Source organism: Camarhynchus parvulus, chromosome 2 (assembly GCF_901933205.1).
Source record: "Camarhynchus parvulus chromosome 2, STF_HiC, whole genome shotgun sequence".
NCBI lineage: Eukaryota > Metazoa > Chordata > Aves > Passeriformes > Thraupidae > Camarhynchus > Camarhynchus parvulus.
In genome coordinates, this window is record NC_044572.1 from 54,463,101 (window position 1) to 54,482,947 (window position 19,847).

The 19,847-nt window shown below is 41.8% G+C and overlaps 1 protein-coding gene across 2 annotated transcripts in view; it reads right to left on the reverse strand.

Annotated features, from left to right (window-relative positions):
* Positions 1–7,361: 7,361 nt before the first annotated feature.
* EGFR (epidermal growth factor receptor) overlaps positions 7,362–19,847 on the reverse strand; it is a 158,235-nt gene continuing 145,749 nt past the window's right edge. Inside the window, exons 23-28 of one of the 2 annotated variants that reach the window (XM_030943703.1) lie at positions 19,261–19,407; positions 16,792–16,889; positions 16,096–16,263; positions 15,955–16,002; positions 15,749–15,851; positions 7,362–14,725 (exon numbers count right to left, since the gene is read on the reverse strand). In XM_030943703.1, the coding sequence (XP_030799563.1) occupies positions 14,349–14,725; positions 15,749–15,851; positions 15,955–16,002; positions 16,096–16,263; positions 16,792–16,889; positions 19,261–19,407 (941 nt within the window). In that variant the 3' untranslated portion in view covers positions 7,362–14,348. Of the gene's footprint in view, positions 14,726–15,748; positions 15,855–15,954; positions 16,003–16,095; positions 16,264–16,791; positions 16,890–19,260; positions 19,408–19,847 lie in introns of both variants that reach the window. The other variant, XM_030943702.1, reaches the window with a different exon arrangement.

Below are 19,847 nucleotides of genomic sequence, written 5' to 3' on the forward strand. Positions count from 1 at the left end.
AAATATACTGATTATAAAGGTGGGATTTTTGTCAGCCCCTTTGTTTTGCATGCTGCACTGAATTGGTTTGCCATGAATTCATTTTGCTGCCAGATTTTCGGTAATTAGTTTATCTGCTTTACCTGCTGCTGCCTTTTGCCATGCTACCCTCTTGCCCCTGGACCAGCACTGCTGAGGATGCTGGCTGATGTCTCTGCACACCACCAGGAACCCCACAGTGGGCCAAGCGAAAGAAACTAATTCTCTCTAATTCCATCAGAGTTACTCCTTGACTTCAAAAAGCAAGAGAAACATAACCTTGCAACCCAGGAAATGAACAGTACTTATTGACCAGGATCTATGGTCTTCTCATCTCTTCTCATCTACAAAGGCAACCCACACTGCCATTCCGCTTAGTAGAATACATCTTAACCACGCAAGATTGAAAAAATGACAGCAGCTCTGTCTCTGGCAAATTTGACAAAACATTCTTCACATGAAATCCAGTACAAAATACCAATATTTAAGGAGTGAAGTACTAAACAGTCTGCACCAGTGCATCTTATTCATTCAAACACGAGAGCTCAGCAGCAGAACTGGCTTTGAGTCTAATTCTCTGAGCTTCCTGCTGTTTCAATAAAAAAACTTCCCCTTCTCTTCATTGAACTCATTAGGCTGTTCTTTATCTACTACCTACACTTCCTCAGGAAGTGGAGCCTGGAGCAAGGCAAACAGCAGTCTCCTTCATCACACAACTTAGTATACTTTAATTTTCAGTAAAATTAGCTAATGTTATTCTACCAGCAATCTTGATGGGTCAAATTATTAAGTTTTCATTAATCAGACCACTGCAGTATTGGGAAAATTTTTATAGCTATACAAGTGGGTTCATGAAACAGCTTATAGTGCTGAAAATATGTTTTGGGATATTTACATATTTGAATGTTTTTATAGCTCAGACATGAGGATACCTTGAGAAGATGCAAACAACAATCATTGGACTTCATCTTAGCCACTGCTAGTTACTTGACTGCGTGTTGCTTTGTTTGCCTGCATTGCTTCTGCATAGGGTGAAATGCACCTTCCCTATAAGAAAAATCATCCAGAGAACTGTGACAAAAACCCACTGCCAGAGCAAACCAGTGGTATTACTGAGTTTGTACTGGATCAGAGCAATGTGCAGAATTTTCCAAAATGGAAAAAAAAAAAAAGTAAAATTTCATTTTACAAAATGAAAAAACAAGGCATTTCCTCAGCAAAGAGCTAAGAATCCTCTTTAGCCCAATCTGTATTAAAATATTTATTTTAGAGCAATATGATGTTAGAGGGAAGGTGTCTATACTACATAAATAGTTCTCCCTCTTTTTCTTGAAATTATATTATAAATTATCACTATGAGTTTATTGAGCACTAATTTCGCAGCACATATGGGTAAGCAGCCTCTCTATATTTATGTTTTCAATATAAAGAGTGAACCCATTAGATATTTCAAGGCAAAAATCATGGTCAATATAGCAGAAGACAAGCCACAAATTTGTAAACTGTTATAAAGCCCTGCTGGCTCAGGGTCTGTAAACCAGGAGGGTTCAAATCAGACCCTTTTGTGTTATACTCACTGGAGGGCTGAAGCAGCCCCAGAACCAGGAGCTAACTCTTCTGCTTGGTGAAGAGGAGTGGCCTACCAAAAATGTTTCAAGAGTAGTTGCAGCCAGGGTTTCCCTCAAATTTCCATCAGTATTATTAAAATTCATCAGACCAAAGGTCCACATAGCAAAATATCTTTCCCAGTGGCTAAAAAGTTCAATGAAAACCACATAGAAGAGAAGGCATCCATGGTCTTGGGATAATTCAGTTTATGATGAACCTATTTATTAATTTCCTGATAGCTTCTGGGTAATTTTTTTTTATTTCTTGGTGTGAGAAAGCATAAGCTTGAGTCATGATCATTAACTGAGTTTGAAATAGCATTTAATAGAATAGCAGTCTTTCATCCAAGAAAGTTTTCTGAGCAAACATTTGGAATGATAACTTCAATACACCGTAACCAAGCACTGAGGACAAAATATAATCTCTGAGCCCATTAAAGACTCCTTGAGGTAATACCTTCTCTATGTAAACAGGTGATAGGCTTGCAAAATAGGAAATTGCATCCTGCAAGAGGGTATATACATGCCTGTGGCTTGTTCTGCCTGCTGTGCAAACCTTTTTGTGTGGGAAGGTGAGACCAGATGACTACACACCCAGCATCTCTTTTCAGAAGGCACACCTGGGATCTTTTTTCCCACACAAAATCCAGAGGTCTGATTTCAAAGGGACCTCACTGTGCTAAGTACCTACAAAACCTTGCTAAGAAACATGCAGTGCACAGAACAGCCTGCAGCCTGTATGTGGTTCAGCTACAGAGCTAATCAATCACTTGTGTAATTGCACTGACCCTTTGATAAAGAAACTGTATAAAAGGCTGCCACCACCTCAGCTAAAGTCATAAGCATGGGCTCAAAAACTGACTCCTGTAGGTACTTCATCCAGACTATCTCCTGCTACAGCCCACACTTCTTCTTCCAGGCAGGACCTACAGTTTTCTTTCTGCAGCACTGCCTCATATGCCCCTGGCTACATTGTCCTCCACTAAGTAATACAAGTCCAAAAGACCGTCCAAGAAGCAAATCTATCCAATCCTGTCCAAAACATCTCCAGAGGGCTCAAACCATTGTTGCAAAATAAAAAAAACTCCACATGTGTAAAGGGATCTAGTTACCGATTTAGGAAATAAAATACTCTTTGTGTGCACGTGCCTTTGGTCACTCAACTACAACCAAATTCTGGTGCAAATTTATTTTAAAGAAAATACCTCTTTTCCCAAATCAATCAACCAGTCTCTGACACACCTCTTCTTAGCTCTACCCTCCACCACATTTTCTTCCCATCCTTAAAAAATATGCACTTCTTCTATCCTGACAGCCCTTTACAGTCCTGCCAACACCTATTTGCTCCCTCCTCTTAGGCCATCCCACACTAGGCCAGGTTGTGTTTCTTTCTCTCATTCTTTTTAAAGTTAAAAAAAAAAAAATTATTTTTATTACCTGCGTGTAACAAGCTTTCCTACCTCCCAGGGTCCTTGTAAGACTAAATATGAGTCGCATACTGTGAAGCAGACAGGGTCACCTCCCTCCAAGGTCTCTTCAGGATTTCTTTGCAGAGTCCAGATGTCCCAGCTACACCCTCTTCTCTCCTTCCTCTGGCTTCCCCCTTGTAAACCAGCCTGGTGGAAATCCTTTGATGGACCTGGCCTAGCCACCAGTATTTCAATGGGCTCATCTCTGGCTAAATAATTATTTTAAGCTTTCCAGTGAGCACTGTCCCTCTGGGAGAAGCGACCTATTGATCTGTACCAGTTTCTATTGAAGGGAAGCATTAGAAAGCCAATGCAATTAGCATGCTGACAAGGCTGCTTACAAAGATGAATTTGTAGTCAGTGTTACCTCTAATAACTATTGCCTAATCACTTTTGGTTTAATTACATATAGATCACTGATTCTCCCAGGAATTGCCTGGTGCCTGCCTGTCTTTTTGTGTTGGTTTCAAGTGCCCATTGGATGCAGCCTGACCATTGAGTCACTATGAAGGTGTCCCTTGCTGCTGCCTCCCCTGTGGTGGGGGAAGGCTCTGTAGATATACAAAGTCTTCCTCATCAGGCATTGATATGAGACAGAGGAGAAAGCAGCCTGACTTTTGGGAGGAGGGCAACTGTGTATGTGCTCCTGAATTGTTACATATTGCTTATAGACACATGCCTCAGGGGCATGCCCATTGCTCCCTGCTCCTAATGTTCCCAGGTTTTGGCACACAGACATTTTGCTACTTTCTACCACTGGTACAACTCATGTCTGATGGAAGCTAGGTTTGTTAGCTTAGCACTCAAAACCCAAGAATAATTGAAAGTCTCACTTGTTCAAAATTCTGTTCCAGTATCATTATTCATGGCAGCAAAACATGAAGTGGCCAGATTTTTTAGGCAGATCCCCACTGGATACTAAACCAACAAAACAAGTACTAGAAATAATCTTGCTTTAGCAAGCCCCAGGGGCCAATACACTAATTTTTAAAAGTATATGGAGGCAGTGTTTGCATTAGGCAAAACCATGGCTTTTCTAAAAATGCCATTCTGCATTGTATTAGACTCATGCTGGAGCATTCCCATAAGATAGAAAAAGGCTGGATGAAGAATTCTCCCTACCAGCAGTATTGTGATCACAAACCAAACGTGAACCTAGATCTCTTTGATCTGACACAGCCTCTTTGCACTACTTTAAGATTCTTCACAGCCTCATTTGCACAGTATTGCTTTTCTTGCAAGACATGGAGAAAGCCAGTAACTGAGAACTGGGGAAATAGAATTATTCACAGTAACATGCACAAGGGCTTTTGAGGGCAGGAGGATGTCACACTTGTTATGATGCTGTCACTTGTACACTTGTCACCAAGGGGTATGGTCATGTCCTCTGCATGTACATTGCAATGTTAGAAGTCAGCTCTGTGGTGCCTGCAGCTGTCTTGCAGGGCTGCTAAAACTCAGCTGCCAAAGAGAAGGATTAATTTTCCATTGGATCAGTGCAGCACCCCTTACCCCATCCCTTACGTAGGTTGGATTAAATGTACCATGAACCTGTGCTCCAAATGGACTGGAAAATGAATTGCCTACGCAAGCTCATTTTTTCAGCTTGGTTTGCTGGGAGACCTATTTTAAAGCCATGTGTGCTCTGGACAGAGCTTCCTTCCAAGAGAGGGCACCATTAGCTTTCCTTCTGCTGCTCTTTGAAACAGGGGTAATAGGAATAGTCCCATAGAGGCTTTGCAATCTTGGCTTCATTTTGGAAATCTCAAATAGCTGCAGATGTGCTCTATGAGTGCCCCATATGATATCTGGCCACAGCAGCAAGGGCTGTGCCTGAAGGATCCCACCACTGTGCTGTGCCAGAGCTGCATTCCCGTGACATTTATGCCCAGCCAGGCTTGGTTTGACCTAGCCTGGCCTCCATGGGCAGCAATGGAGGTTACACATTGCTCTATTTCTTACCCACAACCAGCAAATTCACACAGAGATCCTCCATTTTTGATGACTTAACAGGCTCCAAGAGCCAGATGGGAATCTGTACAACCAGCTGTGTCCCTTACTAGCTGTACTTTGGCTTGCTAAATCAGTGCCAGGACAAACACTGCTAAATAAAAGTTGTCTGTGAGACAAGGATATCCATCTCTTGTATCGTCACTGCTCCTGTCTGAGAGGGACAGTGTCCAGTGAAGTCTAGAGCAATCCATAAGTCTGTGTGCTTTCAAAAAAGAAAAGGAAAAAAGGTGCAAACACAAAATACATGCATACAGTACAGGATAAAGATGAACAACACTTACTGCACTATTTCTGATCTACTTCAGTTTCAGGGCTGTAAGTCACTGGAGAAAGCAGTCTCTGAGGTTAACACACACACATTAAATAACATTCCTTCTGCTCTCTTGAGAAAGAAAACAGGTTTTCAAGTAAAAGGATTTCTGCAACAAGAGCTCTGGTGTTGAACTTCACACAGATGGTGCTTATTAGAGAGACTTCAATTCCCAACAAACAATTTAAAGCACCACCTGATCTGCAATTCCAGCTCCTCTCTCAAATAAACAGCAATAATTTGCACTGTGGGACTGGGACCTTACTTCATTTATATTTACAGATGTGCTCCAAGCACACCATGTGGGGAGCAAGATCAGCCACCCCACTGAGCACCCTGAGCAGGACAGGTCCCTTTGTGCCTGCCATGCCAGTGACACCCCTCCTGGGGGTCTGCCATGGGTCTGATGCAGGAGGGTGCTGACAAAAGAACTGAGCCCATGTCAGATAGCAAACATAATGCCACTTTAAGGAAGCTGAGTCACCTTTGTCACAGACATATTTTATGAAAAATCCTTTCATTAGGATCTTTTCTCCTGAGAAGCTGAGAGGCCTCAGGAACAAAATGTAAACAATGGTTATCTGCTGCTGTGGAATGCAACAGGTGGATCTGTGATTGGTCCATGTTGGTAGCTTGTAATTAATGGCCAATCACAGTCCAGCTGGCTTGGACTCTGGTCAGTCACAAGATTTTATTATGATTCCTTTCTTTTCTATTCCTTTCAAGCCTTCTGATGAAATCCTTTCTTCTATTCTTTTCGTATAGTTTTAATACTATATATATATATATCATAAAATAATAAACCAGCCTTCTGAAACATGGAGTCGAGATTCTCGTCTCTTCCCTCATCCTGGGACCCCTGAAAACACCACCACACACCTTCAATGTTGTTCCCACCCCCCACCTTTGGCAATTGCAAGGCCCCTCTTTCTTGCCAGACCGATGCCTGGTACAAACACCCCTTACCAAATGCTGCTGCAGAAGCCTTGCCCCAGTCAGCAGCCTTAGGACAAGAAGGAACAAGGCCATTTGTGACGAGTTACGGCTGCAATGTGTCTGTCTCAGTGATGGTGAAGCCCTCCCATGTTCAGTGCTGCAGGAGCTATGTGGGTTTATCCCAGGTGCCATGGTAGGTGGTCCAGCTGTGGCTGTGAGCCTCCTCAGGGCACATTGTCTTTTACTGGCTCCCTTGTACATTTCTGATGGGTTCTGATGTAATGATTGGGCATTCATTCCCCCAAGGCTGGCTTTGTTGTTTTCCTGGGTCAAGGTCAGGAGTGCCAAAGGGTAAGGCTTGATTAGAACTGCTGTTAATAATGATGGAGCCTATGGAACAGACTTGTATTCCTCTCCTATCTTTTAATAGCAATTTTCTATATCTTATCTTAATCTGCCATATCCTGTGCAAGCAGATAGGGAGGTTAAACTGCAGCTGTGTTTCTTTGGCTGTCTTCTATTCTTGCACCCTCTGTCACTTCTCTGTTTATTTGAAGTTGACTGCACTGAACTCGGTGGAATTTCTGAATGCTCATCCTTCTTAAACACCCACGCTTTTCTATACTTATATCACTCTTCATTTTAAGTTCCTCTCTTCTGGTGCTTTGAAAGTGGGATTTAGCAAGTCAGGGTCCTAACCCCTCTGGGGTAAATGCAGAGGCATTGCTCTGCCTCTGTCAGATACAGACAACAGCAGTTTCCTGTCTGATAAGGACTTTTAAATCTACAAGTTGCTTTCTGATCTTCAGAGGAGGTGCATAGATGTACAATGTATATTTCAATTTTCTTCTTAATACTAATTATTCTTCTTCAGAGCAATATAACTTATCTAGAATCTTATCAAGCCAGCTGATTTCAAAGCAGGGGGGAAGGAAATAATGCACCAAGAGAGCAAATATTTATTTAATTACTTTTATTAAAATAAAAATATCATGCATTAATACGCATTAGACATTTTTGAGAACCAGTAATATGAAGATTAAGACTACATAATTTCTGCATAAAATAGGTTGAGCTGGTAAAACATGCAGCCTATGTACTGGAAGGGTCTGGATGGAAAGATGAAAATGAGAAAGGTGCTATTGTGGCTTTTTTTTTTCTGTGTACAAAATTAATCTATAAAGACAAAAATTATTTCATTTACTAATTGTGATACCAGGGAGCTATCCAGGCTGAATGCACACTGACAGTTCCAGCTCCTCTCTTCTTTACTGTCTTGCCAATGCAGTGTACTTTGCTCTGTTATGTTGAAGACTCTGCAATTCCTTTAATCTTTGTCAGCCACATGTCCCACCAGTTGGATATTACACACCCATACTCAGGGTACACTGGGGCTTCATTTGGCTCAGCCTTTGCTAACACAATTTCGCCTCCTGCCTTGTATAGTACAATTCAAGTCATCAGTGTGACTCTGGTTGAGACTTTATTTTGCCTTAGCTATGCACTTTACAAATGGCCAACACTATCGCTTCATATGCCACATGGATCAGCCTTTGAGGGATTGCTTTCACTCTGCTTCTGCTCTTGTCATGGAAGTGAAGTGGGAACCTGACACATAAAAGAGCAGCTTTTTTTAGGCCCTGATAAGCAGCACCTGGGCTTTCATATTGCACTTCCACTGGTCACAAGGGTTGCCTGTATTATTGCTCACATTATGAAACTCCAGCACTGTGCATGCAGAGAGCCAAAGAGTCTTGAAGAGAGGAAAGAGTGCTGTAAATAGCTTCACTAAGCTCTGGATAAATCCCCAAGGTGACAAATTTTATCAGAAAAAAAAATCTAAGTCCATCAATAAAGAACCCTTACTGTGAGTTCTCCTCTGGCTACAAGCTACAAGCTAGCCACTGCTTTTTGTTCCCCCCAAATGCAACAGTATATTACAATAAAAGTCCTCCAAAAATTAAAAACAATTAAAAAGAATAATATACACCTAATTTTTTCATCGCTCATATACAAACAATCTTTGATCAACAGTATAAACCATTAAACCATATAAAAGTCAAGAGTTTCTTATTTTACAAATAGTGCTTTCATAGTTGAGTAACTTTACAATGCTCTGAGGGTACCATCTGTATCTGTGGATATATTGCTTGACAGTTTATTAAAACCAAGTCATCATACCTTATATTCGGTTGATTGCATCAGTAAAAAGCAGCCTAAAATGGGCAATGGATCCATAGGATCTCTGATTATTGTGAGGGATTTTCAAAAATCACTCAACATTAGCCTTGTTTTATACTCTCAGTGTAATCAATTTCAACATCCCATTAATTTCAAGGAGAACACTATTAGGAATGTAGGATTAAAAAGGGAACATAGGTATGTGAGCCAAGCCTCCTACCATTGTAGACAACCACTTTGATTATTCCCTTTAATAAAATATGAGGATAACATTGATGGTGGTTGCAAATGCACACTCTCCAGCTAGCTTATAGGAGGTAAGGAGAAGAGTCTGGATAAATTCCAGCCTGACTGGAAATTATGTACTCTATTGGCTGCGTAGGAACAACACCTTCTACCAGTCCAGTTGTTAGAGGCATTTTTGATTTCAGGGCTGGTTTTTTTTTTTTTTTTGATTCCTGGTTTACACCTTATTAATCAGAAAAATCCATTACTTCAAGGCGAGAGATAGAAAGAGACCATGGGACCTGTGCTGCCCCATCTGCACCATGTTAGAAGATGACAGCAAAATTGATGAAGCCCCAGCCCCAAATCTTCGCTGAAGGTGCTCAGCATTCTGACTGCTGACTTCATCAGCGCAACAAGTGCTGTGTCTTTTGCCAGGTAGGTCTTCAGTTGCCAATTTTTTCCCCTTGGGAAACCCATTTTTGGATGCTGTTGAGGGCTTAGCTTGACTACTAGCCGTGGGACAGCCAGCTAGGGCTGCACTTTTCTCTCCCTTCAAAAAAAGAAGGGCTTGCACCAACTCACAATTCTCAGTCCACACGGCCATGGTGATAGAGGTGGTGATCTGCCTACAACAGACATCAAATGTAGGCAAGAGACATGGCAGAAAGCAAAGCATATCATGGAAACTCTGTGATTTCAACTCCCCTGCATAATTAAAGTAATACATAACCAAAAGTGTTACTGGTTTAAAGTCTCACTGCCTGCCTACACACTTCCTCATACAAAGAAGTTATTTTATCATGCCTCATCTTCACATCATCGTATTTTTTCCTGATACTGAGCCAAAATATCATTTATTTGCTTCTTTTTTCATTGGCTGTGTCTCCATTTAGATATTGCATTAAGTGCAATACAAAGTGGAGGTTGTAAGTTTGGCCCTGAAGTGATACATGGTCCTGATATTCAGTTTGGTTTTCTATGGACAGGCCTCACCCTCCTGCCAAGCTCTCTTTGCTCAGTGGAGGTCTGACCCTGCCCCAATGAAGGGTGCAGCTCTGTAGCTCTTCTCTATAAGAAGAGGCTGTGGAAGTGGTGATCAATACCTTATTCCTTTAAAGCAAGAAAACAAGACGTTACATCTTTGGTCCTAATGCAGCCCATTTAACAAGCTACTTGAAGGTGTCAAGTTTTTCTTTTGTATAAACTTTTTTTTCTATTTTTTATTATTTAAAAAGGCTTCTTGAAAGCTGTATGTCAGAACAAAGAGGGGACACTTATAAGAAGAAAGCTAGAAAATGGGATCCCAATATAAAAATTTGAACCAGTGGTGATAAAACATTACAAAGCAGTCTTGCTAAGTGTTATACACAGTCTGACATTTCATGAGTATACAGTTTCCACCAAGGACGAGGACACAGGTACATTTTCATACTTTGTCCTGATTCAAGTGTTTTCTTATAGAGAAACTTTGGGGGAAACAATGGCCAGAGTACTGTAACTGCTTATTTGACAGGCAGTGGTCATACTAACAGAAAATGTGGAACCGTGAATGTGAAAAACGAGCACTTGTCTGGAAATGCAAAGTTTCTTCTTGACACCCTGGAGCACCTGCAGACAGACCAAGAACACCCCAGGCACCTTGTGATGGGATTTCTTCAAGCTGTTTGGGATCCTGCGACATTGTTGTAACTCTAAATACATCCCCCAGGGAAGAGATACCCCCCGTAATACAAATGCCACGTACATTGGTTTTGGCACAAGCAATCTCTGCAACCTCCTTCACATCAAGCTGGGTTCAGGGACAGCAGCCTGTACCTGCAGAACAGCCAGTGGCCTCAGTGATGTCCCTGTGCAAACTCAGCAGCTCTCTCTGGTATGGACTGGTCAGCTGCAGCCCTTCCCTGGCATTACTCTCCCTATACAAGTCCCTTCCTTTCAAACAAACCACAGGACCACATTTCCTAATGCTAAGGCAGGCTTCAAGTCTTGGTGAGGTTGGTGGGATGGGGCATCACCCTGCGGCATTCCAGAAACCACCATCTCGTTCCAACTGCTCTCTCTAAAAAAGCTTGCTTCAGTGTTGACTGTCAGCTAGGAACAAAAGCAAGCCCCTGGGCCCTGGATGAATTTACTTTACAAAATCAATTGCAACACGAAGAAAATTTCCCAGATCAACTCCCTTTGCAGCAGAAGAAAACAACCCAAGGCCCACAATGAAATCAAGTGCGCTGACACTGCACCCAGTCACTGGGAAAGATCAAACAAAGATGAAGACTCTCAACTTACATTTTCATACATTTAGAAGTTAGTAAAAGTCCTAAATTATTATTGCAAAAGGAGTTCTGTAGTAACTACAGCTTTATGATAGATGCTAAGGACTAACTTTGAGTGTTTTATTTGGTCTTCCATGAGAAGTACAGTAAAAAGGGAAATTTTATCTTTCTCAAGTGGTAAGACTGTCAGCTTTCAGAAGAGGCTTTGGAATGCTACATTTCTCTATTTAGCTGTGTCTTTAAAATCAGCTTTTTCTACCCACACCTCCAGCTGACCCTTCAAGTTATTTCTGGATGTTGATTTATGCTGCTTAACCATGGTCTCCTGTATGAGCACACACAATCTGCTGGGGTCTCCTTGCTGCGGGAAAACCAGGGCATTTCTGCTGCTTACTTGTGTTTTGTTGTTTTGGTTTTTTCCTAATCCTGGTGGAAATTATTTGGTATATTGGTATTATCTGTTACCTGTGAGCATCACCCTGCACAGCACCTGTTCTTCCAGCCACAGCCATTCACTGCACAGTCCCATCTGCTCCCTGTGCCAATGTGTCTGCCCCTGCAGGCACTACCTAGTTCTTATTTTTTGCTGGCTTTTGAATCATTACTGAGCTGCCAACTTACAAATCACGGCTTACAAGATGCCATTTACCAAAAATACTTCACAATACAGAGTTAATCCTGCCAATCTGGAATCTACATTTGTATCAAGAGTTTGTGGTCCTACATCCTCCTTCCTACTTTTTTCATCAAAAACATCACATTCAAAGAGAGGTTCTTTCAAATTTAGATTGCTTAATTTTTACGTGAATCTCCTTGTTTCTAGCAATGAGTTGCTACTGAATCCCTCCTGAATTGTTTTAAAAGGGCAAGCATTAACCTCTATTCATGCTACATAATGCTGGTGATACATAATACTATTTCTCAGAAGCTTTCCTGTTTTAGCTAACAGATTAAACAGATTAAAATCAGTAAATTCCTTTGTGCAGTAGTGTTTGAAAGATTCTGTGAGAGAACATGCACTATGTGATTTTCTAGTGTTCTGCTTGGAGACATAACATCTTCAGCAAATTGAAAAATTATCTGTGAATTCTGTTAAGAACTTTTTTTAGTTTTATGTACATTTCTGCCAGGGCAGTGGGTGGGGAAAAGCAGCACTGCCTGTGTGCACAGGTTACACACTTGTGAGAGCAACACAACAAATCTGCTCCCAGGAATGCAAGGAGAAATCTGCTGCTAATTGGACGTGGGAACTGAATTTTGGTTACTGTTTTAAATAAAAGCCACTGATAATCCAAGTCAAATATTGCATCTTCCACACTGCTGCGTCTGGGACTTGGTCATGGTGAGACACATCTACTAAACAGAACAATCTCTGGATTCTGACCCAACATGCCACTTCACCCTGTACTGTAGTGGGATGCATGAGCTGTACACATATAAACTGCTAATGCATGTTACTTAAAAAAGGGCTCATTTCATGTGACTGAAGGTCTCCTTTCCTCAGTAAATCTGTAAAAACAGTGCTCTAAGGATTTGCTGCTTGATCCTGGACTTCAGATGGAATACCTAAATTAAAACACATAATGATGTGTTCTAAACACAGCAGCAACATAAATATGACTATTTCTTGCCACTTAATACAGACTACAGATCCTCTCCAAGTCAGCTGCTTATGCTACCCTCAAGCAAGTTGTCAACATTCAACTAGTTAAGAGCCTTTGTCCCCAAATGAGAATTTGCTTTCAGATCTAGTGGTTTGATTAAAATAGCACTCCCAAGCTGCTGGTGGGATGCATCTAAAGGACTGACTAAATTCACACTTTAGGCACTTTATTCCTCCTACATTCATAAGAAATGTTAGTGATGGAATAATTTTATGGGTCACTGGAAAGAGTAGCTACTTTTGCTGCTGTCACTGATTTATACTGTCAAGCCAAGATCTTAGCCTTGCCTTGCCTGCCTATACCACACTAATAACCAGAAGATGATGCTGCATATTTCAAAGAAGCCATAGGTAACCCTGTGCTTCAGAAGAAGGAGATAATATTTTCCATCACTCTAGATTATTCTTTCTTTCCTTAATTCATTCTTAGTGTTCCTCCTGCATTGCCAGAATAGTAACTCCAAAGGGACATGTAACTAGCCCCAGCCTACTATCAACAATTGGTAGTATTTTGCCCTGAAGTGAGTGAAATGTACTGCTTAGATAGTACCCCTTTTCTTTGCCAAATGTATAAGGGAAAATTATTTCTGCTTTGAGTCCCTTTAAAATGGGAAATAAAGCTGCTTGGCCAGAACTACCTGTGTTTCTTGCCTTAGTCAAGCTTAATTTAGTATAGTTCTTCCAGTCTGTCTTGTGAGTGCTCCAATTTGCCACTATTTGCATTTCCTTGACATTTAATTGAAGTCTGTTAAACATTATCTGACACTTCATTTTTCAGTTACAGCAACATCTTTAACAGTTTTGTTGAAAAAGAAAGGCATTTTGACAACCCTTTGCAACAAGCTGCATAAGGGTTCAGAACAAAAAAAAGTCTTGGGTTTGACCATCAGAAAACAGACTAGTGAGCACTTTATAATCATGTATAGGTGACTTGGAGGCGTGTTCCTCTTGTCAGTTTGTAGCAGTAGTGGTCAGCAGGTGATGCATTGTGCCATTTTGCTCCTTGTGCTAGTTTTCCCCAGACCAATCCACTCCATACTGCCCTGGGCAGAATCGCCCATATGTCCCTCAGATGCACTTCTCACCTTTGGGCCAAAAGGCAGTATATGGAGCCAATTTGTAAAAATCTGGTGGTTTGGAATAACAGTTTCAGTTCCAGGAGATTTGGAACATAATTCTTTTCCCTGCTGGTGATCTGAGCAACACTTAGCAGATGAGCAGTACAAGTATCTGATCTTGTAAAAGATCCAAAACTTCTGTTAGAAACATTTATAAAAATACAGAATGTAGAAAGGAATTTGACTGTACAATGTGTACAGTTCTCGAGTTCATCCCAGAGTGGCTTTTTACCATGCTACCATTTGAAAATGAAAGTTATGCATCCATATTTCTTCAGTCCAGGAAGATCCTGCTCCATCCCAACATGCATCTGAGCGCAGGCTATGGGCCTCGGTTATTACATGGAAATGGCCATGGAAAGACCCAAACTACCATCAGACAGGCTTTGCAGTTTCAAAGCCCCATGCTGAAAAGCAGAGGTGCTTTTTGATGCATTGTCGTTGCCATTTGCTCTGAGCCAGAGTCCACTCTTGCAGCAGTCAACAGTTCACTTATCCAGCTTGCCTTGCTGCAAGAAGAAATTCTCTATGGTCATGCTGAGGCTTCAATGTATTCGCTTTTTGGTGCTGCTACCCTCAAGTACTCTGGGTTTTCTGCTGCTGGAACTTTCAAGACACCATTAGATTTGGTTTCCTTCGGTAAGAAGTCCTGCTGGTAGTCAGGATTGTCCAGGTTCATTTGGTGGTTGCCCGCCTGGATCCAGTAGGGAGAGCTCTCAAAGACTGTCTTGGTCAGGGGAGACTGGTTGGTGTTGAGATACTCAGGGTTGTCCACAGCTGTGCTGTGTGAATTCTGGTAGCTGGAGTCTGTGGGGACCTTTGAGTTTGCTGTGAGAGAGAAGTTGTTGTAGATTGGATTCTGTACTGCTGAGGCAGATGCTTTCTTAGGCACCAATTGGTTTACATACTCTAGAATAAAAAGAAAATTAAAATGAGGAGGAATGAAAAGGAAGGTATAAAATTAATGCAGACATTTGTGTCACTTGACATTTAGTTTCAACCCAGCTGCCACTTGGTCTTTGCACATGGCACGTCTCTGAATTTCCCAGAGTGGAAAAGAGCCAAAGGCAGGGACTGCCACTCTGGGGCACCAAACATGCTGCCAAGAGGTTCACCTTCAAGAATTTTGTTTGCCAACCAGCAGAAAGATGGCTTGGACCATGAGACAGTGAGATAGCTACTGCTGATTTTAGTGGCGTGTGGGTGGCTGTGTCCCAGATAGTGTTCTGAAATGGCAGTTTAGGAGGTTAGCTGCCAGAAGCTGTTTCCCTGGAAAAAATGTTTAGAGATTAAGAAAATGCCTAGAAAATACAGGACTGGCAGTAACAGTGACTCCACATTTCACATCAGTGCTATTCCTTGCAGGGCCTTTCACCCTTTTTAGCTATGGCATATTCTTGGAATGGTTGGTTGGGATTTTTTAAGGACACAAAGCATCATCACTGCCCTATCCAGCCCCATCTCCCTCAGTGCTCACTGGCTCTCTCTCTGGCTGCCTACACTGTAAGTCCATGTGAAACCATGAATTGCCTTCTGTGGATTAAGTTCTGAAAGCAATGAGACAGCCATAAAGCTCTTTATATTCTTGAAATGGTAAAAAAAATGAAACCAAATTTTTAGAGGCTATTTTCTCAAGTAGAAAGCTTTAAACATATAACCACACATGCAAACTCCCTGCCTAGATGGCACACATGGCTAACATAAGGAATCTGGCTCATGAGGGAACTGAAATGAGAAATGGTTAGAAGCAGACAGATAAAGGCTAGGAAAATGGTATGTGAACACTTTTCCACTCCCATTTACTGAGCCAGAAGGGTAGAAAGCATTTGAATTGCTTGATTTCTACAGAAAAGGAAGGAAAATGATTATATTTGCAAGCAAAGGGCTTGTGAATGAGTGGCCGTGGGATGCAAAACCAGGAAAAATACTCACCTGGGGCTGGTAGGAAGCTGTCATCTAAGCTGTCCTCCAAGAAAGCACCTGTTGGGTCTGAGCTATACCTCTGGACAAAGCTGTCTTCCCGCACAGGGTGCCCCTGCTAGGATGAAAGTAGAGAAAAACAATATTAAAGGGACTGATTTATAGAAGCTGATCCACATAGGAGGATTTACTTCATTATTAAAGGTCATTCCACTTACCCCGTTCCTGTCAATGCAGGTCGTAGCAGAGTTGTTGCTGGTAGCACTCTTAAAAGACAGAGAAAGAAAATACAGACATTATAAGAAGCAGTTCACTCTTAAAATTTCATGTCATATTTCCACAGTGGAAAATTTTCATACCAATGAACTCAAGAGAGGAGTGCGAGACGTTGAAGGGCTGTTGAAAAAGCCCTGGTGTGGCACGAGGTACTCATCTGCATCCACTATGTCCTCCATGTCCTCCTCCTCCATCAGCGTGCGATAGAACTTGGAGTCCGTAGGGCTGGGCAGGTGCATCCTATCATCTCCCTGTTGAAAAAGTCAGCATGAGACAAGATTTGCAGACTCCTTTCAAGCCCTCATTCTCCCCTTCTCTCTGAGACAAAGTAATTTAACAAGAGGCACAAGATGCAAAATCTTGATTCACAGATTCACAGAATATTCTGAGTTGGAAGGGACCCACAGGGCAACTCCAATGTTTAAGTAAATGGCCCATTCAGAGATCTGTGTGTTTAACCAAATTTACCTAGGGTTCAGGGGAACCTAGGCCTGCAATCTCAGTCCATGCTGCTGTGAAATAACTGCATTTTGAAGAGGATCAAACTCTGTTTTCTTCTCATGGCCTGTTTCTGGTCCTAGACTGAGACCAGTACTAAGAAAATAGTGACCGGTCTTGACATTTTGTTTGTGGCTCTAGCTGAGTGACTTAAAATCTGGAAAGCAACAACAAATCTGGCCTTCAGTTATCCATATCATATGTTCTCATATGCATTACCAGTTACTTTGGGCCTCAGAAGAAGTGCCCATCAGAGGTCTTCCCACCACTGTGGTTAGTACCTGTATAACAAGATAGCGTGGAGGGTCACGGGCCATTTTTGAGAATTCAGCTATCAGCTCACGAAACTTGGGACGGCTGTCTGCATCGATCATCCAGCCTGCAGGAAAAGCAATGCACAAACAAAATTGTCTTGGTGATCAAACACAGAGTCTAAAATAAAATATAACAGCAAAAAAAGCAGTGCCATGTGTGGAACAAAGAAAGGAGTTACCCCTAAGGGACCACCATAAAAGTTAATTCACCAGCCATGGGTGTGAATTTCATCATTTAAAATGCAGATCTTGGCAGTTTTGGGAAGATGGAAATCAAGCACCACATTGGAAAAGCTTCAGGCTGAGGCTACATCCACGTGGGCAGGCAGGTCTCACCTGAGGGATAATCCCAATTAGATTGCTTTGAAAATGGCTCTTGAAGGAGAGGAAGCAAACTAACACCAGTGGGTGCCTGCAGTACCAGGATTTGCTGTCTGACAGTCACTGGACTGCTTCATGAAGTCCTGGGAGGCTTACAGCAGAAGCCTCCCTCTGTACCAGATGTCTTCTAAAATACAAAACATCCTCACTGGAGACATATTGAAAGATTACTGCAACTAAGCTGTATTTAATTAGTAAACTGACTTCAACAAAAGTAAGTCCTTACAGCTTAGTTTGGATCAATGCTAGAAGAGATTTCAAGTACAGATACTGGAGGTTTTAGATGTGATATTAGTTAGGAAACCCACATTTTCTGTAATCAACTAACAGATGAGCTGATCTAGAGACTCTTGTGTTTAAAATTAAAAATAATAAAGGTCAAGATTAGTATGTCTAGAGGAACTCAGAAGAAGCAGCCTATCTATATTAATGCAAAAATGAAATGGTAATATGCCTTCTGAAATCTGCATTAGACAAAGATCCACGTTAGACAAAATCTCATCATTTCCAGTGACTTTTTACCATGCAAGAAATATCATTCCCCACTAATTCAAAAAGAAACGCTTCTTGCTATTAGACAAAACTGAGTGTTTGGGAGTTCACTATTCTTGCAGGAGTAGAATCTACTGTTTCTGACTTTATCTCTAAGTTGCCTATATTTAAATGCTGGTTTTTAAATTTAAAAATTAGTAATCATTTTGCAATTACTTTGAACATTTCAGATTATACTTTCTGATTATAAAAGAGGTGACTGGGAGTCCTGAATTCCTTTAGATAGAACGGCAAAGCTTCAATAGGGTCTGCACTGTAGCCTGCAAACATGAGGTGATCAGAGCAGCAAAATATCTGCAACTGAGTCCTGTGCCAGGAGGAAGGCTCAGCCCCCTGATCCTCACACTCTTGCATTTAAATTCAGTATAATGGCATGGAAAGGATGGGGACACTCCTTTGGCTGTGTTTTACAAGCAACAGGTACCAGATTAGGTGCCTGGCAAAATGCCTCCTTTCTACACCTGGACTGACCCTAAGGAAAGATAGGGGCTGAGGTGTCAGTAGGGTTCAGAATCTCTGAGGAGGAGTTTCTAGGACATTTCTTTGGGGTCTGGGTACTTCCCAGGCTAGGTACTCACACTTCTGGATGCAGTTCCTGTTGCTCTGCTGAGCACAGGCTCAGGCTCACCTAGTGTGATGCTTGTCCCACCACAGCAATATGTGTGTGCTCTAGGATTCCCCAAAAGTGCTGCACTACAGAATGTTCATGGCTCCTGTTTCAGGAACAGGTACATGTTGCTCCAGTGAGAAGGTCTTAAATGCCACCTAGTGGGCTGCTTATCACATCCTCACAGCAGTGAGCAGGGATGTCCCAGTTATGGCCTAGAGATGTTCAGGAAGCAGGTAGTAATCTAACATTTAGTAGATGATATAGATGAAAGGGGGTTTGAAGCTCAGAAGCCCTTTGACATGTCCTAAACTGCCAAAAAGTGCTTCAAAAACCCTCTATAGTAGCTCTTGAGCTACTATACTGCAACAGCTCCATGCCAAATAGGGACCAGCCAAAAATGAGGAAGAAATTTGAAAAGGCACTCTAAATCCTCATATGTATCTAACTTTATGATTGTGCCTGCATTCCTGACAGTTCCTTTAGTAATAATCCACCTGTGTGCTTGCAGTGGGAAGCACATTACTGAACCAAGGGGGAGCTTGGAGAAGAAGGCAGTGCTGATTTTATTTCCCAGGCTTACAAAACCAGAGTATGAGGCAAAGAGGTTGGTGTCATGCTAATTTATAGTCTCTGACCATATAGGTTTAAAAAAATTGACAATATCAGTCAGTGCTGTGAATGGTGAAAAAACCTTAGTTGGTTGAATGGGTGACTCATGAAGCCACATCCCATGCTCCTAGGTAAAGCTCAAGGTGTGGGAACACACTCTGGTGTCACCACTCTTTTCACACAACCCTGTTTCTGTGCCATTACCAGGAAGGCAGCATAAAAAGCAGCTGAGTTACTTATTCAGTTCAGATTGTGAGAGGCCACAAGCCCAGGTGTGAACTCACATTTGACCATGATCATGTACACGTCGATGGTACAGATGGGCGGCTGCGGCAAACGCTCGCCCTTCTCCAGCACAGAGGAGATCTCACTGGCAGGAATCCCTTCATATGGCTTGGAACCAAATGTCATCAGCTCCCAAACTGTCACACCTGCAGAGTGGGAAGAGAAGATCATGAAAGAAACTGCCAGGAGCTGGACTGCTCTGTATAGGTGTGGAGAAGTAGCAAGCAGAGAGGGGTCTCCTGGAAGCACCATTTTGCCAGAACCCCAACCTGAGAAACCATTTTCTGCCATGATTTTATAAAGAGATTATATATAACACTTCAAAATAATCCTGCTTCCATTTAAGGTTTTGCTTTCTTCCTTTTTTTTTTTTTTAAATCTCAGCTAATATATCAGTGTTGAACATTCTACAGGCTTCCTGGCCCCACAGAAAGGAAATGCAGGTTACTGTCTCCCAACTCCAACATAGCAAGTGGTTTTAAAAATGGAAGTTCTCTTTTTGTTTGAAAACAATCTCTCTGGAGACAAGCAAAAGCAGTTTTTGAAAGATGTGTAAACCAGCTGCCTAAGCGTCATTTGCTGACAT